Source organism: Atractosteus spatula, chromosome 10, assembly GCF_055471065.1.
Source record: "Atractosteus spatula isolate fAtrSpa1 chromosome 10, fAtrSpa1.hap1, whole genome shotgun sequence".
NCBI classification, from domain to species: Eukaryota; Metazoa; Chordata; class Actinopteri; order Semionotiformes; family Lepisosteidae; genus Atractosteus; species Atractosteus spatula.
The window spans coordinates 21,658,580-21,682,343 of NC_142715.1; the positions used below are offsets into that span (position 1 = coordinate 21,658,580).

At 42.5% G+C, this 23,764-nt stretch overlaps 1 protein-coding gene and 1 non-coding gene across 2 annotated transcripts in view; both read right to left on the reverse strand.

Annotated features, from left to right (window-relative positions):
- Window positions 1-1,198: 1,198 nt before the first annotated feature.
- On the reverse strand, window positions 1,199-1,272 carry trnat-agu (transfer RNA threonine (anticodon AGU)). The gene has a single exon. It is a non-coding gene; the product is annotated as a tRNA-Thr (tRNA).
- Window positions 1,273-2,028: 756 nt separating this feature from the next.
- LOC148825809 (scavenger receptor cysteine-rich type 1 protein M130-like) overlaps window positions 2,029-23,764 on the reverse strand; it is a 29,491-nt gene continuing 7,755 nt past the window's right edge. The window contains exons 8-16 of the mRNA XM_088926344.1: window positions 18,032-18,302; window positions 16,120-16,463; window positions 15,206-15,523; window positions 14,492-14,530; window positions 13,799-14,113; window positions 13,058-13,360; window positions 11,358-11,429; window positions 10,800-11,134; window positions 2,029-2,097 (exon numbers count right to left, since the gene is read on the reverse strand). Coding sequence (XP_088782470.1) covers window positions 2,029-2,097; window positions 10,800-11,134; window positions 11,358-11,429; window positions 13,058-13,360; window positions 13,799-14,113; window positions 14,492-14,530; window positions 15,206-15,523; window positions 16,120-16,463; window positions 18,032-18,302 — 2,066 coding nt within the window. The remainder of the gene's footprint in view (window positions 2,098-10,799; window positions 11,135-11,357; window positions 11,430-13,057; window positions 13,361-13,798; window positions 14,114-14,491; window positions 14,531-15,205; window positions 15,524-16,119; window positions 16,464-18,031; window positions 18,303-23,764) is intronic.

Here is a 23,764-nt window from a genome sequence, read left to right on the forward strand (position 1 = left end):
AGTCAACCGATATTGATCAGGTTCTGCTGATGCCGAGCCCGCAGCCTTCACCATAAGGTCCAATTCCCCAAGCCTACTGACCTTATATGTCCATCCCTTCTCGTCAAAATTCGTATTTTCACAGGTTACCCTTCAGAAATTGCAGTATAGAATGAAAAAACTCCAATAGATCTCTGCCGCTGTTGGCGATTTTCCTTTAAAAACAAATGATTCTCCAGAAATTTTACGGAGTGTATCACTTACACCGAGACCGAGAAGTGTTAAGCTGTACATGAGTCTTTGTGGCTTGGTTGTTAACCAAAAGGGTGGTGGTTTGAGACCATCCAGGGATGCTATGAGCCTTTTAATGAACACACCCTCCTCACTTCATTTCTCCACGGCCGGTCTTGTACCGCAATCAAATACAGAGCCTGTAGGGGGCAGTAAGCCCGCGTATATAGCTCACTGTGTATATAATGAAGAAGCAGAGGTTAGTTTCTCATCTGCATGTTGCAGAGCCTTACGCAACTCGTACCAACAGCTGGGGTTTGATCCCTGCACGGGCTATTAGTTGAAAGACCATTGTAAATGACGTGTAACAGCTTTATCCAGTTGGATTTTATGTTACATACTAAATTGCTATCTTGAAACCAAAATAATTAGAAATATGGAACACAACCGTTGTTCCCCAAGAAGGAAAGCTGTTTTACACTGACGTCACTCCTTTTTATTTAATCCAGATTTTAAAGACAACTCCACCCTCAAAGGAAATCAAAGGAAAATGTTGTATTAGCACGAGCTGCACAGGCTCTGAATCAGACCATTTCAATTAGTCTGATCAGTGCAGGACAAGTTAATGTAGAATTATTGCTTTGTCTATCTCTTGTTTGTATATAAATGAATGTCTCTGAAAACTTAATGTTAGTTTTTAATTTAGTTTTAGTTTTACGATGTAGGTCATGCGTTGACATATGCACAAACACACGAAATGTCTCATTCCTGATTCAGCTCATGCTCCATAGGAGAGAAAAGATTCCTCCTGTTTCTCGTACAATTCACTTCACTGATAAGCAAGATTTGTGTTTCATCTTTCGCAAGCTGTATAGATTTCTTTCAAAACAAGTTGTTCCAGAAAGGAAACGAACACTTGCATTCACCTGAATTAAAAGGGATGGGATTTGCCCGTAAGGATAAATTCTGTACAGTAAGACAGGAAGAAAGGCACCGCTGGGAATCGGACCCAGGATCTCCTGTTTACTAGACAGGCGCTTTAGCCAACTAAGCCACGGCGCCGGCAAAGTGCTGTCCTTTGACAGCCACTTGGACACGTCTCAACTGCTCTGAGACATCTGCGTTCGGTGTGCACCGAGCCTGCTCGCCTTGCAAGTTGCCTCATTTACATGCGATAGCTCCACCACTAAGAGAAAGGATGAGAAATGGCTTTTATCTGGCACTTTTCATGTCAGAGGATCTCAATCTGCTTTCCATGTACAAGAGGATGTCCAACTCATGTAGCTAAAGACGTAGACGACAGTGCTCCACTGAAATCTTGATCTCACAACCCTCGGCATGACTCCGCTGTGTTCTGCTTTAGACAAAGGGGGGGAAAGACTTCTTTCATCACACGTTTTGCACTGTTTACAGTGTTTGCAGTGCTCTTTCTTAAATGAAAACCAGGAATCGGCACCATATGAGGTGTGACTAGATAATATTGGAACAAGTAGCCTCGCCATTCCATGCGTGACTTGAGCAAAGTGTAATTCCTGTCTTTATAGTGTGCTTGTTAGAGACTTAGCTGGCACCCAGAGCGCTTTAAATCCGGGAGTCAGCAGCCCAAGACAAGAGAGCTTCCTTCGTCTATGTTTTTTGCGTGAAGGGGGGAAACCATGCGTGTGCTGCAAACGATCTTAGTATCGAAGTGCCGTCCCACATAACCGATCCGAACAATCTGCTTTACAGAGGAGCACCGCCGGAGCTTATCGTTGGCAAACTGAAGACCAGGCCGACCTCTTCTGTGACTCTTGAACACTGAATCTCAAGGTTGTGAATTCAAGCTCCACGCTGGCGGGAAATTCCATAGGTAATGATCACATTTTCTTGCATGCTAATCAAAAGAAATATTAAGAAACTTTTCCCGATACCAGTTTTTTACAAAAGTAAAGGCACACGGCACATGTGTGCCACATCACGTCCGAGTTTAGTGACAACTACCTCAGAGATTGTAAGCTGGGTAGTTTCAGATCAGATCACTTTTTTTATCAAAGGTTCAAGCAAACCCGAATACTTTTGCAAGAGACATTTCAGAATCCCAGTCAAATCCAGTACGATTGCTGGATCCTTCGAATTCGACTGAACTATAGCACAGATCTGCAGTCCACCATTAGAATACTGTGGGTGTGTTGTATAAGCCACACGGCCAAAATAGTTCTAAAACAGGAGATGCATCCTCGTTTAGGAATGTGGTATAAAGTGAAATGGTCTGGGAAGAGTCCTACATTTGAACAGTTCAAAATAGACGTAAAGGGGTATTTACGGACTCTTTCGAAATGTAAGAACAAGCTGTGCGGACCTTATCTTTATTTACCTTGTGTAATCGTTTTTCATAAAGTGTAATTGTATTATAGCATGTGCCCCTGATGATTTTCTTGATACGTTATATGTGCTCTTGTTTGTATTGTACAGATGCAGCCATTCAAAATGCCCGGGCGATACCGCATTATTTTGCAGTACGCTGTACGCAGTCTACCGCAAGCTACCGGTAAATACCGCGAGTTACCGTAAATTCTCCTATAATACGACAAGCAAAATAATAGTATCCGGAATTTCCGCAAGGTGGAGCTAATAAAGCTCAACCTCTCATGTTTGAGCTGTGGCCATCAAAGTCTTTAACGAAGATATTACTAATAGTATTAATAATGAATGACCTTGGACAAGCTGTAAGTGTAAACTCAAAGTATTGCCCTGGTCAACATTCTTTTTTTCATTGACCGTCTTTGTAAAAGTAACACCACAGCATTTCGCAATCACGCATTTGTTTCCAATCATGCAAAGTACAGTGATTCACCATGCCTTTCACATGCTCATAAAAGAGATTGATTTAGGAACATAAACATATTACCGTATGCAAACTGTACTGTATACAGTATGTATATGTATATTTAATGTCTTAACTGTGCCCGTTTAAGTATTGAATATTCATATCTAATTTTACCACTGAAGGGAAATCTTAGTAGCTGAGCATAAAAAGAATAGGAGCATACTGCAACGCGTATGAAGGCCATAAACGATATTAATTTTGGAACATAAACATACAGTATATGGCTGGTCTCGGTACTTTAAAGAAAACATACACGAAACATGGTTTCATTATGACCAGAATCGGTCTTGAGATATTTTTAACTTGATTTACAGTATTTGAGAGGTATGTCTTAACACCGATACTACAGTGCTTAAGTACTGCTCACGTATATGTTTCTAGGTTTATATTACGCATTTCATACGGTCAAATTACTTTTGAGCAACTAATAAGAAGCGCGAAACGGTATGCGTTTTAGTTTCGTTTTGTGCTGGGACCTGTGGATTGATTAGAGATATCAAGTACATACAAGTCATTTTTTAAATGTTGTAGTTTGTCTTGAAAAAATGTTACGAGTACATCATCTATCAACAATTACACAGGTTCTGTTTCCATATTGCGGATTTTGGTTACGTTATATTATTTTCTAGATTTCACGTTGTGAATATATGATTTGGGCAAACAGAGCCGCAAAGAAGTACATTATGGGTTGTTGTTTTTTTTTTTGCAGGTTTATCTAGAACAAGCGATGCTTAAACCTTTGTCTGATTCTTGTGAAACTATCCACACGACAGTTACAGTACCTAGGAGTTGACTTCAGTGATGTCACTGATGGGATGTTTCTAAAAATCCATCCTCTGTAAAACGTCTTCTCTAGTTGTCCTGCATATGTATTCGCTAATGAAGCTGTGTGTTCTGAGCCTGGATCTCTACATTTCTGTATGAACCAGCTTAGAGGGCTAAAGACAGCTTGTGTTTAAATTGAGTGTAAGGCAATTTATGCTTCTAAAGTCATGGTCAGCATTTATTATTGTACTGTGCTGTAAACTTGTTCTGTGCCTAGTCACATTATTTTATAGCGTTTTTATAGCGTTATCAAATCCGGTGGCGCTGTGTGTTAGTTTCCTGACTCCCATGTCACATGGTCTGTGATTGAAACCTGTAATACCGGTTTAATTCGTCACAGCCAGCACTCTGGTTGTAAAGTAGAAGCAGGCGAGATTTCCAGCGAAAAACACCTCCCCCTTCTTCAGGTGTGAGGGTCTTCTGCTCAGAATGAAACGCTAAAATGTAATGTAGGCTCTGAATGGGTTCAATTATGATTTGGGCTTGATTAAGGTCGCTGCCTTTCATCTAAAACCCTACTTGAATCCTTCTAAACTAAAAATCAGTGTTAGTGAGTTCTAAATAAAGAGGTATCCAGGTAACAGTGAAACGGGCGGACAGTCTGGGGAGATCGCCCGTTTTCCATGTAAATAGTTCCCTGGTTCCGCACCCCTTGGTGTTTCTCTCGCTCTCTCTCGGGTCACCTGATCATTAGCTCGAAAGATTTGAGTGCTTTGTGTATATTCTAATGGTAGTGGGGGCAGGGTGTGTGGGAACAGGTTTGGTTGAAATTGCATTGGAGATCTATGTTCTTCACACCTGAAACATTTTCTCTGAAAGCATTTTCTTCGCAGTTTAACCGATCTTGTTACAGCATGTTACAGTTTACTATTATTAACCATATTAATTTTAAGTGCTTAATGTAAAATCTTGTAAAAATATATTTTCATTGTTCAAATATACATTAAGTCTGACTATCATATAATAATAAGTTAAATACAAAACTAAAGAAAAAATAGGGTTAAATATAATTCAAAATATTTTGCTAACAATGTTAACTGTTTATGAATAATAAAATGTATTAACTAAGGAGTAGGATGGCACAGTTGTTAGTATGTTTTTTGGTTTGTTTCTTTTTCATAAATACAACAGTAGTACCTGATGTCTCAGTGGCTTTCAAAATTAAATTATGCATGCAAACCTGTGAACTAGAAAGATAACTAATATATCCATCCATTATATTCCATAATATCCATGAAATATATGGCGCTGAAATATGTGTGACGCAGTGGTGGCCTGGCACGGTGAGGTGCGCTTGCAGCTATGTGACGCAGTGGTGGCCTGGCACGGTGAGGTGCGCTGGCAGCTGTGTGATGCAGTGGTGGCCTGGCACGGTGAGGTGCGCTGACAGCTGTGTGGTGTGGCGCAGTTGTGGCCTGGCACGGTGAAGTGCGCTGGCAGCTGTGTGGTGTGACGCAGTGGTGGCCTTGCACGGTGAGGTGCGCTGGCAGCTGTGTGATGCAGTGGTGGCCTAGCACGGTGAGGTGCGCTGGCAGCTGGGTGATGCAGTGGTGGCCTGGCACGGTGAGGTGCGCTGGCAGCTGTGTGGTGTGACGCAGTGGTGGAAATGTTCACCATGTTTCACCATGCTGAAAATGTTTGTACCAGCCTTTTTTGAGGCCTGTTTAATTGTGTCTGAAGTCTGATGTTGTAAATTTTTTTGTTAAAAAGATCCATGAAAATGTCACTACTAAAGTTAGCTGGTACTGTTGGTATTGTAAGTGGCAAGTAGAGCTCATATTTTAGATTTTGTGTAATTGCTAGCGTTGAACTGTGTGTTGGATGCACATGAATATATTAATTATATACCAGCGCACCTCACCGTGCCAGGCCACCCCTGCGTCACAACACACAGCTGCCAGTGCACCTCTACATACCCGACCACCACTGCATCACACAGCTGCCAGCGCACCTCACCGTGCCAGGCCACCACTGCGTCACATAGCTGCAAGCGCACCTCACCGTGCCAGGCCACCACTGCATCATACAGCTGCCAGGGCACCTCACCGTGTCAGGCCACCACTGCGTAACACCACATAGCTGCCAGCGCACCTCACCATGCCAGACCATCACTGCGTCACACCACACAGCTGCCAGCGCATGTAACCGTGCCAGGCCACTACAGCGTCACACCACACAGCTGCCAGCGCACCTCACCGTACCAGGCCACCACTGCGTCACACCACACAGCTGCCAGCGCACTTCACCGTGCCAGGCCACCACTGCGTCACACCACACAGCTGCCAGCGCACCTCACCGTACCAGGCCACCACTGCGTCACACCACACAGCTGCCAGCGCACTTCACCGTGCCAGGCCACCACTGTGTCACACCACACAGCTGCCAGCGCACTTCACCGTGCCAGGCCACTACTGCGTCACACCACACAGCTGCCAGCGCACCTCACGGTGCCAGGCCACCACTGCATCACCCACCTGCCAGCGCACCTCACCGTGCCAGGCCACCACTGCATCACACAGCTGCCAGCACACTTCACCGTGCCAGGCCACAACTGCGCCACACCACACAGCTGTCAGCGCACCTCACCGTGCCAGGCCACCACTGCATCACACAGCTGCCAGCGCACCTCACCGTGCCAGGCCACCACTGCGTCACAACACACAGCTGCCAGTGCACCTCTACATACCCGACCACCACTGCATCACACAGCTGCCAGCACCTCACCTCACCGTGCCAGGCCACCACTGCGTCACATAGCTGCAAGCGCACCTCACCGTGCCAGGCCACCACTGCATCATACAGCTGCCAGCGCACCTCACCATGTCAGGCCACCACTGCGTAACACCACATAGCTGCCAGCGCACCTCACCATGCCAGGCCATCACTGAGTCAGAGATTAAATAAAACCTCACTCGCACCAAACAAATTTATATTTCTAAATATCACAACATGATCGAATTTAAGTCATTTTAATAACAATGAATAGTCACCTAGGCGTTACAATATAAACATTTATATTGATTTAAATAACGTTTTGATTTAAATCGCAAATGCGGGTTTAAATATATGTTTTTTGATTCACAATCAGACAAATGCAACATAAATTGATATCTTTGTCTTCTAAGTATCTAGTATCTTCTAAGATTTATTTTGGGATCAAACGTGGAAAGATTAGATTGTAATCGTTTTTATTTTTTAAATACATTTTAGAAAAGTGTAATCTATACTAAAAAGCTGTACACCACCTGCTATAAAGATACATATTGTAATACTTTCGGGTTCGGATAGGACAGACACAAGAACTCAGACTTGCGGAGTTAAAGCAAGTTAAAGCCTTGATTTTATATATCACCTTTAAAAGTGGCATCTCAAAGCAAAGTAAATACCCAACACTGATTGTACCCATCTGTCGTGCTAATAAAGCAGCTTGAATTGAATTGAGAGGGGGGGGGGGTATATTTGCTTTGTGTATAAAGTACATTGTGAATGTTTTCACAGCCTTCACTTTGTCGTTTTTATGCCATTTTTTGACCACGCACGAATATTCCTATGTCCGTATCTTCGCAAGGGAATCAGTGCGAATTTTAATACTAATTAAATGACCGCGGGCACTTTCCACCCCCTCTACATTCTCAGAGTAGAACAGACTAACCTTCTAATGAAAGACGGTCCACCCCCCACGGACAGGAAAAGTGCCCACAGGCACTTAAACTTAATATGGTCAGTAACAGTAAACAGTAACATGGTCAGAAGGAGCACGTACAAACGTTTCCGAAATAACCACATGTAAGACTCTGATGCTTAAAATGTTTAGGGAGAAAGTGGAATACTGGTGTGTATTTTTTCTTTAAACTACCAATACCAGCCATATACAGTCTGTAACATAGGGATTTCTATATGTCTTTATTTAGTGGTTACATTAGTGACAAAGGCTAAACTTTTAGCTTCAGTAACGTGTAAAAAAATCTCCCCTTTTTATAAAACGACATGGTTGAAAACTGTTCCAGAGCCACTGTTGTTTCATCAGTGAAAAGTACATCATGAAATGCCTCTCCCTGTTCAATCCACTGGAAAAAAGAAAAGGAGCATAAAGCTTCTGATGGTCATAAACGATATTCATTTAGGAGCAGCATCGGAGGTATGTTTTTAACTGCACTGTATTGGAGAGAATACCATAGTGTGTTTTTTTTTTTACTCCCTGGCGGAAACTGGCTTCCAGAAGAATCAGTATGGCTCAGAGATTAAATAAAACTTCACTCGCACCAAACAAATGTATATTTCTAAATATCACAACATGATCGAATTTAAGTCATTTTGATAACAATGAATAGTCACCTATGCGTTACAATATAAACATTTATATTGATTTAAATCGCGTTTAAATCACCTTTATTTAAAACCCATAAATAAAGCTGATACTGTTTAGACTTTTAATTATTTAAAACTGTATTAAAGCAGCACGATACACAATGCAACGTAAATCGCTATCTTTGTCTTCTGTGTAATAATGTTCACCTCTCTGTCCAGCAAATTTACAATAGTAATAATAATGAACTTTATTGTATATGGCGCCTTTAAAGGTGGCTCCTCAAAGCGCTTTACAGGTTAAAAACAATACTGTTAGGCTGGGAAAACGATTTTTTTTTAAGAAATACAAAATGAGATATAATGATATGTTCCGGCTTAGACATTAACGAAGAGCATAACGCGTGTACTGTATACACTGCAAGTACAACCCCCCTCTCTGCAGGAGTGCTGGCTGTGACGAATTGAACCGGTTTCACGGGTATTTTCAAAGTAGGAGGCGAGATTTCCAGCGAAAGACACCCCCCCCCCCTCAAAAACCCAGTAAGTACAGTACTTACTAGTTAAAGGCTAGGCTCCTCAATGAAATCGCTTTAACATGCTAATGCGTTGGTGTAACAGTCCGGGCGTGGCAAGCTTCTAATTTCAACCCGACTACGGCGAAAGGAATCCTTCTTTCATTAGAAGACAATGAACATATTTTAGCCCTGAATGAATTAATAGCAAACATGGTTTACATAAAAGACATTTTTCCAAGAAAGTTTAGCCTTTGTCACTAATGAAACCACAAATAAAGACATAAAAATAAAAATCTTAATATTTTTAAAATACATGACTTTGCTAAAATTTATTTGAAAATAAAAACAATTACAACCGCCAGGGGAGGGAGAGAACAGGGGAGGGATGTTGGTTTTGCATAAGGGGCTATGGAAATTAGGTCTGTTTGGGAATGTGTAGTTACATGTTCTGGCTGTTTGTGAATTATCGTTGTTGAGTATGGAGTGTTGAGGTATTGATTTTGTGTAATGCTTTATGTTGAAAATTGAGGTGGATTTTGTTTATGATAAACAGGATAAACTGGGTTGGGAGGAAGGTTTGGTTTTGCATAAGGGGCGGGATTATGATAATTAAAGGACTTTGCGAGAGTAAAATGGTTTGATATATTTGATTTTGTATTGTGGTTGTTATCTATGTTTTTGGTTGGTATTATGTTTATATGGTTGTTTTTGTTGGTTGGTTGTTATTATGGTTATTAATAATACGATCTATAGTTGAAATCTGAGCCTAAATAAAAAGAAAAAACAAGTGATTAGGTTTATGTGCAATCTAATTACTTATTCGTTTAAAACGCTATATAAAATAAAGTTTATTATTAATTTGCTGGACAGAGCGGTGAACATTATTATGCATAAGACAAAGATAACGATCCTGATCAGTTTAGAAATCTGTGAACGCTGTAAGGTTTTTACTTCTTAAACTTTTAAAATACACGTTTTGAATGGAAAGAAATCCTCTTCCTGGTACGGTATGTATAGCAAACCAGCACGTCTTTTTTCTCCAATCAGAGGGGTGTCAGATGGTGTCAGCCAATCACCATTCTGAAGCCCTACCATAATCTCTGGTATGGGGAGACCCCAGAAGTCTGTCCCATAGTTTAGACAGATGATAGATACTTTTATTGATCCCGTGAGGGAAATAAAGTAAATCATTTTCATTTTAGGAAATTATTAAACGCTCGGTTAAAAGCAAAGGAGATTGTCTGTTATAGTGGACATAAAAACAAGAGTTCGCTGGCATTATATCCTGGAAGACACAGACCGGCGCCAGACCGGTAAAATGCCTGATGAACTAGGGATTGGACAGTTTCCAAGTGCTTGTACAATCGATGGAAATGTTCAAATAAATGTGCAAAAGAAATAAACAAAATAATCATTTATTTCTTTATCATATTGGGTAGCTAATGTCCTCTCTTTGCTAGTTAGTGGCTGTGTTTCTGCATTGGGTAGCAACGGGTGCCTGTTCTCAGGCGGAAGATGTAAACAGCTTAATGTTCGTGTTAAATAATTTTTTTAAATTAAAATTCATTCTATACAGCAATCGCATATTTGGGTACCGTTTCATAAAACTTTCATGCTTAAAATGTTTAGGGAGAAATGGAAGACTGGTGTGTATTTTTTCTTTAAACTACCAAGACCAGCCATACACAGTACAGTTTACATACATACAGTAATGTTTATGTTCCTAAATTAATATCATTTATGACCTTCAGATGCGTTATGCTCCTCTTCTTTTTATGCTCAGCTACTAAAATTTCCCTTTAGTGGTAAAATCCATATAAATATTCAAAACTAAGCGGATTAAAATGTGCACAGTAAAGACATTAAATGATTAAATCTTTGCACTACCAACCAATGCACCACGAGTGCCCCTGTCGGTCATTTTGGCCAGCAAATCACTTACCGCGGTGCCCTCCGGTGCCCGGCGGTGGCTTGTGGGTAAGTTACTGTACCGCGGGTTTTTACCGCGCATTTTGAATGGCTGCATCTGTACATCTGTATTCCTGTACTGAGAGCAGCTCTCAACACCCTGGGACCTCCAGCTGCTCCCACTCACCTGTACAGGTGACCCCAGCGTCCTCCTTGTGCAGACAGTCGCTCTGTCCCAGGGGAGGGTGCCAACAGTCCCACAAGTGGAGCTCACTGCCCCTGCAGTTCACCTCGTCCAGCCAGATGGTGCCATTCCCTGGTCCGAATGATGCATTTCCCACTGCGCTCACTGCATCTCCACAGCCCAGCTGTCTGCAGACCACCTGGGCATCCTGTGGGTCCCAGGAGTCATCACAGACTGTCCCCCAGGAGCCATTGTGATATACCTCCACCCTCCCAGAGCAGTCACCTTCTCCTCCGACCAGTCTGAGGGGCCAGTAGTCTAGAGAACAAAACAAATCTGATTAACAGACACAGAGATACAAACCCAACCAGCCTGAGGGGCCAGTAGTCTAGAGATTGGTTTGACACATCTTATCAACATCAAAGCAAAATACATCTCAGCTACTGTCTGGTTTAGTGCGCTGACTGTATTTGTTATTTGTGAAACAAAATGTAAGAACTGATGTATTTTATCAACATACAGACGCATTTTGTAAACTCACTTGAACATGTGTCCTTGCCTGAGGCTGTGGAAAAGGATTTGAAACTCCGGGGCACAGACTTCTTCTCTTCATCTAAAAGAAGGAAAACCCTGTTAATTTAAGATTAATAACTTTTATACTGGACATGATGACATTAATGAGTATCATGTCTGAGTATGAGAGTATGTTAGCTGCCAGTATGAGTACTCATGCAGTCATTATGTCTTATTTTTTCTTTCGTATTATATATTTTTTTACTTTCATTTTGTAATGTGTTGTACGGATTCTGTATATACTGTAACACATAGTACTGGCTACTTGAAATGCTGTGACTGCCAGCTTTAAAACAATAAAATAGGAAAACTGTGTGAAGGTCTGAAGACATGTGTAAGGCACTTGCATGCATATCGCTTGGTAAAGTGCTGAATTTAAAGTTCCATACACTCTGGGATTAGGGATTAGAAACACTAGAATCTGCTCATAAAACTAACATTCAGCACTTTCTGACAGCTCACCTTATTTCTTAATTTGCAGATTGTTTATTCTTTTAAACTGGAAATGATCAGTAATGGATAAGACTAAACCGACATTATGTGACTCAAAATAAAAACCACATATACAGAACATTGCTTGCTAGGGATAAGCAATATAAAATCAGCAATAAATTCACTTATACAACTATTGCTATTGCTCTCTGGCAACAGTTACCGGTTGTGTACAGATCAAACATCACTTTCTCTTCAATGAGTCACTCTTGGTGTTATGATAACAATGAAGAGCAACACAGCCCAGAAACAAACACTCTAAGCGTAGCCAGCAGCTATATCACCCTGTAACTCACAAGTGGCAGCCTCACTGAAACTCAGCAGGTGTAAGCCTGGTCAGTACCTGGATGGGAGACTCCTGGGAAAAACTAAGGTTGCTGCTAGAAGAGGTGTTAATGGGGCCAGCAGGGGGTGCTCATCCTGCAGTTTAGGTGGGTCCTAATGTCCCAGAATAGCGATGGGGAGACTATACTGTAAAAAGGCGCCGTCCTGCGGATGCGATGTAAAACCGAGGTCCTGACTCTCTGTGGTCATTAAAAATCCCATGGCATTTCTCGAAAAGAGTATTGGTGTATTGGTGTCCTGGCCAAATTTCCCAATGGCCCTTACGAATAATAACCTCCTAATAATCCCCATCTATGAATGGGCTTCATTACTCTATTCTCCTCCCCACTGATAGCTGATGTGTGGTGAGCATTCTGGCGCACTGTGGCTGCTGTCGCATCATCCAGGTGGGGGCTGCACATTGGTGGTGGTGGTGGAGGGGAGTCCCCATTACCTGTAAAGCGCTTTGAGTGGAGTGTCCAGAAAAGCACAATACAAGTGTAAGCATTTATTATAATTATAATTTATTATAATTAAGAAATTTAAAATTCTCTTGGACCTCAAAGTATTTTATTTGTTTTCTCTTTGATAATAATGACAGGCATGTTAGTCTGATTGTAATAAAAGCCACTAGGAACAGTTTTTGTGAACTAATCAATTATTGATGTATTTAGGTGTCAATGTTTTACCCACCATTTTGTGTGAGGACAGATTTATGTCAAATTAGCTTCTGAGCCATCCCACCATAATCTTAACCTTTAACGTTTTACTGTTCCAACACAGGCCATGGACAAAAACAGTGAAACACTGGGCTATCTATTTAATTTATTAGTCATGCTCTGGAGTCCTTACCTGAGCAGGTGATCAGAGCCACTTCAGAGTCTGTGCACTGGTTCTGATTCCAGGCAGAGGAGGGGCAGTGCCACAGCGTGGAGTCGTGAGGGCGGCATTTAAATTCATCAAGCCAGTGAGGAGCGGAGTCCCGTCTCGGGCGAGATTCAACAACACGCCCACTCTTCCCACAGTTCAGTTCCTGACAGATCAGACTCACTGTGTCCTCACTCATGCTATTCAAGCACACGTTGCCCCAGGTGCCATTGTAGAACACCTCCAGCTGACCAGAACAGCCCTCGGCCAGTCGCAGCTCCTTGAACTCTGGGGACACACAAGTGGACAGACTGAGAGAACCCTGCTCTGAACTGACACAGACTTTCTAGATTAAAGACCTCAGATAGAAACAGTGTGTTTGCTAAGTCTATTGTGACACTAGAGGATTTCATAATCTTTTTTTTTCTCCAAAATCATATTAATGGAACGGAATGCTCTTTCTCAACAGAAAACAATACATTGGTAACTTTGTTTAAATCAATGTCAAGCATCAGTCTGGCACTAGTATCTCTTTATTCTGTAAATTACAATCCAAATTGAGAATCTTTGGATTATTATGTCAAGCACCCTATTACTATTACAGTAATAGTATTATTTTCACATTACTGTCCCTGTTCTTGTCTTGACCAGGAGATACTGTACAATAATCCTGGTAGTTAACACCCTACTGTATGAAAATGTCATGGTGTGATATGAGTCCTGTACCTGAACACACCAGTCCCACATCCTCCTTGTGTCCACAGTCATGTTGTCCCCACCCTGCTGAGGGACACTCCCACAGAGATGACTCGTTCCCCAGACAGCCCACTTTGTTCAGCCAAATGGTTCCAGTTCCCTGGCTGAAGGAGGCTGGCACTGGAGCACTGAGGGCCGTCCCACACTGGAGCTGTCTGCACACCACCTGAGAGTCTGCCAGGTCCCAGGAGTCATCGCAGACTGTCCCCCAGGAGCCATTGTGATAAACCTCCAGCCTCCCAGCACAGTCACTACCTGCCCCAACCAGCCTGAGGGAGCGCTGGGCTGGGAGAGAGACAATACCCAGTGGTATAAACACATATACAGTATATATAAACATTACTGACAGTTGGTCTAGGAGCAGAGAATCAGAGGTAAGGGGCCAATGGTCAGAAGTCAATGCAGTACTAAGAGATCACTGTGACCTGTAGTGGGAGATAATTTGCTGAACATCAGCTAAGGGGCAGCAGATGCAGTGCAAGCAGCTTTTATGTCCTGCTGCCTCACAGAGCCTGACTGTGTGTGTTAGAGAGGTTGAGAGGGACAGTGTTGAAAAACTCCACACACACCTGCTGCCTCACAGTGCCAGAGTCTGAAATGAGTAACAGAGATGTCAACGCACACTGAGAGCCCTGGAGATACAGAACAAGGACCAGTTCATACCTGGTGTTACTGAGGAAGGAACAGAGGAAGATGGGTAACCTGTCAAACACATAGAGAGGGAAAGCAGTGTGAGCTATATGTGAATCAAATAAGTTAACATCAGTAATGAAACTAAAATTAAAACAACACTGATTAATGACAAAATTAGTCATTATTCTCCCTGTACCTTTGCCAAGTGAATCGTTGCTGCTTTTCAAGTCTGTAAAAGAGAATGAAGGAGCTCATTACTGTCCAGAGGAGTGATGTTTCACCAGTGGAGTGTCAGTTGTGTGGCACAAAAATTACTTCGATAAACCTTGACCTCTGGATTCCCTCTTTACACTAGTACAGCACCCTGCATAATTAGGCTCTGGGTTAATGGATTAATTGCAGAGATCAGGCATTAATTACAATATACTGAGTTCCAGGACATTCTTTCATTGGTGATCTGAATAACAAATATAGACTTGATTTCTACTCCTCACTGTATTTGTATGCACTGTATATATCTACTCTTCTGAAAGAAAATTACACAGCAACCTAATAACCACTTTGGAGAAATTTTGAGTTGTATATGTTGATAATACACTGAAATGGATTAAGAAAAGAAATTCAAACATCTCTATCCTTTTACTGCGGTATGTAACAGAGCAGTTATTCGGTCAACCATGAAGATAGTGTGCTGCTGTGTATAAGCAGAGGGGGTGTCATTGTGTTTTATCAAATGATTCTCACCAGAGCAGATGACTCCTGCGTCCTGTCCATGAGAGCACCCTGCTCTCCCCCATGAAGAGACAGCACAGTGTGAGAGACGGCTCTCATTGCCCTGGCACTCAAACACATCAGCCAATACTGGTCCACTGCCCTGTCCAAACCAGGCCTGTCCTGGCACTGTTACAGCCTCCCCACAGCCCAGCTGCTGGCAGAGAACACTGGCATCTCTCAGGTCCCAGTAGAGATCACACACTGTCCCCCAGTCCCTGAAGAGCCACTGTAACTCCACTCGGCCAGAGCAGGAGTCTGAGCCATTCACCAGCCTGAACCCTGTGTATCCTGCAGACAGGACAGGGGGAGAGCAGACACAGTGTCACAACACAACGAAATCTCCCTGCAACATCTAGCAGTGATCCTCAACTCTGCCTTCAAGTATACAGTAAACCTTCAATACAGTACTAGTGATCAATAGGACTAGAGCTCTTCACTGATTAAACCCACAGTACAGACTCAGACAGAGATATAGTGGTGATGAATGAGGCGTATACAACTCTTCACTGATTAAACAGCTGAATTCAGGAGCAAAACAGAACAGGTCTTAATTATATTTATTTTTATTTTTTATTTTAGAGAACAAAACGAAACCATTTTACATATAATTACTATTACTCAGCCTTACTTATATGTTTCAAGAAAAAAACTGGAGGAGATACTCAGAGCCCCTGTATCAAATGACACAGGGCTGCTGTCCCTGCTGTATTGGCATTGAATCAGGGGAGGGGCTATAGAGCAAAGACTGCTGGGAAGGACAAGCTGCAGCTTTATATTGCAGTGACTGACGGAATTTGAGGGTTGTTTCTCTTTCCTAAACTTCTGTTATTTCAATTAGGAACTTCAATAAAATAAATAAATGGAATCAATTATCCTGCTCTTACCGAAACACACCAGTCCCACATTGTTCTCGTGCGTGCAGTTCTGTGATGTTGTGGATGACTTTGGACAGGAGAAAATCTGAGATTCGTTGCCCTGACACTGGAGCTCCTCTGTCCAGACCTCTCCCCCCCCCTTCCCGAAATGAGCCCCCTTCAGCACCTGTGAGGGAACCCCACAGTCCAGCTCTCGACAGACAACTTCTGCATCCTGCCAGTCAAAGTCAGAGTCACACACTGAGCCCCAGGTCTCTCCGTGCTGCACTTCCACTCTCCCAGAGCAGAGATCACTGCCTCCAACCAGCCTGACCCCTCGATGAGCTGGAACATCAGAAGAATAACAGAGATCACTGTCCTTGACCAGTCTGACCCTTTGATGAGCCGGAATATCAGAACAATACCAGAGATCACTGTCACTGACAAGTCTGACCCCTAACAGGCACTTTGAGCAAGACCTGGACTGTCACAGCTTGGCACTGCTGGAGCAGGACTGTCTGACCTGGGCACTGACAGACACTCTGGACAAGACCAGGACTGTCACAGCCTGGCACTGCTGGAGCAGGACTGTCTGACCTGGGCACTGACAGACACTCTGGACAAGACCAGGACTGTCACAGCCTGGTACTGCTGGAACAGGACTGACTGACCTGGGCACTGATCGACAATGTGGACATGACCAGGGTTGTGCTTCTCCACGTGAAAGCAGGTCTCAGCAAAATACACACTGTCATTTACTTCAGCACCATTTACACACACCTGGGACTAGCAGTCAGCTCCTGGCTATAGTGCATTGCAAGAAAATTCAGGACCATCAAATCCCTAATGGTATTTTTGTTGAAGGTGCCAATCTTTAAATTTTAATTCTCCGTCTGGAGTTAATTCCCCATCTTCAGTATAATGCCGCCCATATTACAATAAGACAGAGCAGCTAAGAGGTTAGAGGACCAGTCTTCAATAGAAATATCATTGAATAACTTGACAAAGCCAACAGAAGTTGCTCTTTTTAATTTCTATTTAGGTACAAATCAGTATTGAGAACTCATCCCACAATTCCATTCTGGGCTCATCTGTATCAGACCGATAGTTACTCCACCACCAAGAATCTGCCCCTAGGCCAGCTGGTACAGAACCAGGACACACAGCCCACTGCAGCACTGAGGTCTACAACACTGAGCTCACAATACCATGAAAACTCATTAAAATATACCTGAAATTCACCGGATCCACTGACACCTGACACCAAAATACCATTAAAACACACCTGAAATGACTGACCACATCCACTGACAGCTGTTGAGAAGGTATTTCACCCCACAGCCCACTGGAACCCATGCAGACTCTCATTTCACCAGTGTTAAAACAATATAGACACAGTGAAGCATTTACAGACTCAATGACCACAAACAGGATGAGCTCAGAATGACAGAAATAGAGACACTTCCTGTTGTCCTGCTGTACAAACACATGAAAAAATGAGTTTTCTCAAACTGAAGTCATGTGCTAAATGTATACTTTGTCCTTAATATGATTATGGAAATAATTATCAGAAAAATAAATATTATTTATGACATATATTTATTTCCCTATATTTATAATTGCTATATAATTCATGTTTTATTAGGATATATATTTTTTTATTAAGAATATTCCTTGCTAATAGTAGACAGTAAGAGAGCAGGAGCAATAACAGTAGAGAAAAAGTAAAAGATAGGTGGTTGAAAATTTTTATAGTTTGGATTTATAATAAAGACACACAGTGACAGTGAGGAGTGTTGTCAGTAAGACGCTCTCAACAGGAGAGGAGCAGTGGGAATGGGAGGATGGACAGATGGATCATGATAATGGACTCTAGATCAGTGGAGGAGTTTTAAATGTCTCAGTATTGGAGACTGGAGAGAGTCTGTGAGGAAAGCTATACTGTTTCATTTCACTTTTACCACACTCCCTCAGTGCAGACTCTGACCCGCTGCAGGAAACAGCACCCAACAGGACTGATCCAGATCCTTGTCCAAAGTGAGCACCTCCTAGTGCTGAAAGAGCAGATCCACAGCCTAGGTGTCTGCACACCACTGTAGCATCACTGATATCCCAGTTATTACTGTACACTGTCCCCCACTCTCCTTTATAGTGAATCTCCACTGTCCCCTCACAGGGACTGGCTCCATTCACCAGCCTCACATCAGCTCTGCCTGGAGACAGAGAAAATTATTATTACCATATCCAGAGGATATTTAACATAGGAACAAGTAAAAGTTTATTCCATACTTAAAAGAAAAGAAAAGAGACTCAACACTTCAGCGCTGGAGCCTTGTTCACATCCCAAGAAGGCTCCACAGCCACAACATTCTGTCTCCTTTCAGCATGGAAAAAAATCTTTACTTTCTTTGCAGACTACGCATGCTGACACAGATACTTACTTTAACTAGTAGAGGATATTTTGTATATTTATATTTAATGTATATATTGTATATATATAGTTCAGGTGGGTAGCTGCATCAGCATGCATAGGCTGCAAAGGAACAAGTAATATGTTTATTCCATACTGAAAAGAGACGAGAGAAAACACAACATTTTGGCTGTGGAAACTTCAGGTGTGAGATCACTTCAGGTGTGGTCTTAAATCTGAAGAAGGCTCCACGGCCGAAATGTTGTTTTCTTTCTTCTATTTTCAGCATGGAATAAACGTATTACTTACATATATATTTTCAAAATATGTCATATAATTAAAATTTCTTTAACCTGTTTCACTGGATTTCTAGTCCATCTGCCAGTGAACAAGAAACAGAGGACACGCAGAAAATGAAACACAGAAGGTCTACTAAATCCACTAAGTCGTCTTCAGTAAAATACAGAAAGTCCGCTCTCTGCCTTTTCAGACCCTGACTGTGTGTGAGATACTGGAGAGTCTAGCAGCACAGTGACTGTGTGTGAGATACTGGAGAGTCTAGCAGCACAGTGACTGTGTGTGAGATACTGGAGAGTCTAGCACACAGTGACTGTGTGTGAGATACTGGAGAGTCTAGCACACAGTGACTGTGTGTGAGATACTGGAGAGTCTAGCAGCACAGTGACTGTGTGTGAGATACTGGAGAGTCTAGCACACAGTGACTGTGTGTGAGATACTGGAGAGTCTAGCAGCACAGTGACTGTGTGTGAGATACTGGAGAGTCTAGCAGCACAGTGACTGTGTGTGAGATACTGGTGAGTCTAGCAGCACAGTGACTGTGTGAGATACTGGTGAGTCTAGCAGCACAGTGACTATATGTGAGATACTGGAAAGTCTAGCACACAGTGACTGTGTGTGAGATACTGGAGAGTCTAGCACACAGTGACTGTGTGTGAGATACTGGAGAGTCTAGCAGCACAGTGACTGTGTGTGAGATACTGGAGAGTCTAGCACACAGTGACTGTGTGTGAGATACTGGTGAGTCTACCAGCACAGTGACTGTGTGTGAGATACTGGAGAGTCTAGCACACAGTGATTGTGTGTGAGATACTGGAGAGTCTAGCAGCACAGTGACTGTGTGTGAGATACTGGTGAGTCTAGCAGCACAGTGACTGTGTGAGATACTGGTGAGTCTAGCAGCACAGTGACTGTATGTGAGATACTGGAGAGTCTAGCACACAGTGACTGTGTGTGAGATACTGGAGAGTCTAGCACACAGTGATTGTGTGTGAGATACTGGAGAGTCTAGCAGCACAGTGACTGTGTGTGAGATACTGGAGAGTCTAGCACACAGTGACTGTGTGTGAGATACTGGTGAGTCTAACAGCACAGTGACTGTGTGTGAGATACTGGTGAGTCTACCAGCACAGTGACTGTGTGTGAGATACTGGAGAGTCTAGCAGCACAGTGACTGTGTGTGAGATACTGGAGAGTCCAGCAGCACAGTGACTGTGTGTGAGATACTGGAGAGCCTAGCACACAGTGATTGTGTGTGAGATACTGGAGAGTCTAGCAGCACAGTGACTGTGTGTGAGATACTGGAGAGTCTAGCAGCACAGTGACTGTGTGTGAGATACTGGAGAGTCTAGCAGCACAGTGACTGTGTGTGAGATACTGGTGAGTCTAGCAGCACAGTGACTGTGTGAGATACTGGTGAGTCTAGCAGCACAGTGACTGTATGTGAGATACTGGAGAGTCTAGCACACAGTGACTGTGTGTGAGATACTGGAGAGACTAGCACACAGTGACTGTGTGTGAGATACTGGAGAGTCTAGCAGCACAGTGACTGTGTGTGAGATACTGGAGAGTCTAGCACACAGTGACTGTGTGTGAGATACTGGTGAGTCTACCAGCACAGTGACTGTGTGTGAGATACTGGAGAGTCTAGCACACAGTGATTGTGTGTGAGATACTGGAGAGTCTAGCACACAGTGATTGTGTGTGAGATACTGGAGAGTCTAGCAGCACAGTGACTGTGTGTGAGATACTGGAGAGTCTAGCAGCACAGTGACTGTGTGTGAGATACTGGAGAGTCTAGCACACAGTGACTGTGTGTGAGATACTGGAGAGTCTAGCAGCACAGTGACTGTGTGTGAGATACTGGAGAGTCTAGCACAGTGACTGTGTGTGAGATACTGGAGAGTCTAGCACACAGTGACTGTGTGTGAAATACTGGAGAGTCTAGCACACAGTGACTGTGTGTGAGACATTGGAGAGAGCATGCTATTCTGTGCTTGTAGGGAACTTGGGTTTCCAGGTACCTCAGTTAGAAACATCTTTCCTGATGAGGGTGCATTTTATGGATAGGGATATAGGCTCCCATTAATCTTGTGGCTTCCAGGGTGCAGGGAGAGAAATCTAACTGCAGGTTACCTTTTATTTAAAAAGGTAGCTCATCTCCTATGTGGCCTCTGTAGACATTAAGAGTTTAATGCATAGTGAAGAAAGATACAAGATGTGAAGAAGGGGTTAACTGCTTTCTTTTTGCACAAGGACTTGACTTCTTGTGACCCAAGACATTCTAGGCTTTAAGTTATGTCAGGAATGGGGGTTAACTGATAAGAATTCCAGATGCCAGCTAGAACCCCCCCCCCAACGAAGGAAACATAAAACTGACCATTAAGAGTGGTCAAAGCCTGGGGGACTGTCCGAACACTGTGACCTCTCCCCATTACCATGGAAACGAAGTACGACAGAAGCGGACGAAATGTGCTATATAAACCAGAAGTTTTGTACCTGTATTTTGAACAATACTTCAGTCTTATTGTTCCTTGCATGCAATAAACTCACTTGTTTAAACTTAATCTCAGGTTCCAGAACTTATTTGTCTGTTAAGTCAGTAGAAACAGTCAAGGGTTTTCTGGGTGAGCAGAATGTTAGGCCTCTGGAATGCCTTGTCTGTAAATACTGTATATAAAGTAGCATGTTTTGTTGTGTGTTGTGTCATTGTTTTAAACTATGAGTCCTACCCCATTTGTAACAATATAATGTAACTTTGTGTGTTGTATGTTTTGTGTCTTATGTAGTTTATGGTAATAAATATTTGTTTAACTACAGTGCCTTGCGAAAGTATTCGGCCCCCTTGAACTTTTCAACCTTTTGCCACATTTCAGGCTTCAAACATAAAGATATAAATTTTTTATTTTATGTGAAGAATCACCAACAAGTGGGACACAATTGTGAAGTGGAACGAAATCTATTGGATTTTTGAAACTTTTTTAACTAATAAAAAAATGAAAAGTGGAGCGTGCAAAATTATTCGGCCCCCTTGCGTTAATACTTTGTAGAGCCACCTTTTGCTGCGATTACAGCTGCAAGTCGCTTGGGGTATGTCTCTATCAGTTTTGCACATCGAGAGACTGAAATTCTTGCCCATTCTTCCTTGCAAAACAGCTCGAGCTCAGTGAGGTTGGATGGAGAGCGTTTGTGAACAGCAGTTTTCAGCTCTTTCCACAGATTCTCGATTGGATTCAGGTCTGGACTTTGACTTGGCCATTCAAACACCTGGATACGTTTATTTGTGAACCATTCCTTTGTAGATTTTGCTGTATGTTTGGGATCATTGTCTTGTTGGAAGATAAATCTCCGTCCCAGTCTCAGGTCTTTTGCAGACTCCAACAGGTTTTCATCCAGAATGGTCCTGTATTTGGCTGCATCCATCTTCCCCTCAATTTTAACCATCTTCCCTGTCCCTGCTGAAGAAAAGCAGGCCCAAACCATGATGCTGCCACCACCATGTTTGACAGTGGGGATGGTGTGTTGAGGGTGATGAGCTGTGTTGCTTTTACGCCAAACATATCGTTTTGCATTGTGGCCAAAAAGTTCGATTTTGGTTTCATCTGACCAGAGCACCTTCTTCCACATGTTTGGGGTGTCTCCCAGGTGGCTTGTGGCAAACTTTAGACGAGACTTTTTATGGATATCTTTGAGAAATGGCTTTCTTCTTGCCACTCTTCCATAAAGGCCAGATTTGTGCAGTGTAAGACTGATTGTTGTCCTATGGACAGACTCTCCCACCTCAGCTGTAGTTCTCTGCAGTTCATCCAGAGTGATCATGGGCCTCTTGGCTGCATCTCTGATCAGTCTTCTCCTTGTCTGAGCTGAAAGTTTAGAGGGACGGCCAGGTCTTGGTAGATTTGCAGTGGTCTGATACTCCTTCCATTTCAAGATGATCGCTTGCACAGTGCTCCTTGGGATGTTTGAAGCTTGGGAAATCTTTTTGTATCCAAATCCGGCTTTAAACTTCTCCACAACAGTATTACGGACCTGCCTGGTGTGTTCCTTGGTCTTCATGATGCTCTCTGCGCTTTCAACAGAACCTTGAGACTATCACAGAGCAGGTGCATTTATACAGAGACTTGATTACACACAGGTGGATTCTATTTATCACCATCAGTCATTTAGGACAACATTGGATCATTCAGAGATCCTCGCTGAACTTCTGGAGTGAGTTTGCTGCACTGAAAGTAAAGGGGCCGAATAATTTTGCACGCCCCACTTTTCATTTTTTTATTAGTTAAAAAAGTTTCAAAAATCCAATAGATTTCGTTCCACTTCACAATTGTGTCCCACTTGTTGGTGATTCTTCACATAAAATAAAAAATTTATATCTTTATGTTTGAAGCCTGAAATGTGGCAAAAGGTTGAAAAGTTCAAGGGGGCCGAATACTTTCGCAAGGCACTGTATGTGTGCCTAAATTATTGCTCTTCTCAACAAGCTGTGCTGGAGAACAAAGTATTCACATTACTCTAATTATACCAGCCACTTGGGTGTAGAATTCACTTACAAGGCGGGGGTTATGAATAATTATTTCACTGATCAACTAAACCACTTGCCTATTCCTGGTTTTTACCAGTTTCATAACCTCCTATCTGTAACAATAACAATAATTTGTTTCTAGCCTTTACCTGTCTTATTAGTCAATGCACAGCAAGGCTAATTAGTCAAGGCTCAATTTCATACACAGTTATTTTTATTTTTTTCTGCTTATCCACTGGGATGTGAAGTTGTTCTGAGACTTCCGGATAAGTAATTACAAATTAAAGCCCTAGAAAAATTGGGAGAATAAGATTACACACCCTTTAGTAATAAAAATTGTAAATTTGTGCTGATGTAACCATTTGCTTTCCTAATTACAGTGTCCAAGTTAGTTGTTTTTTTAAGCTCCAACTGTATTCAATTGTTGTGATTCTGATTATTTCAAA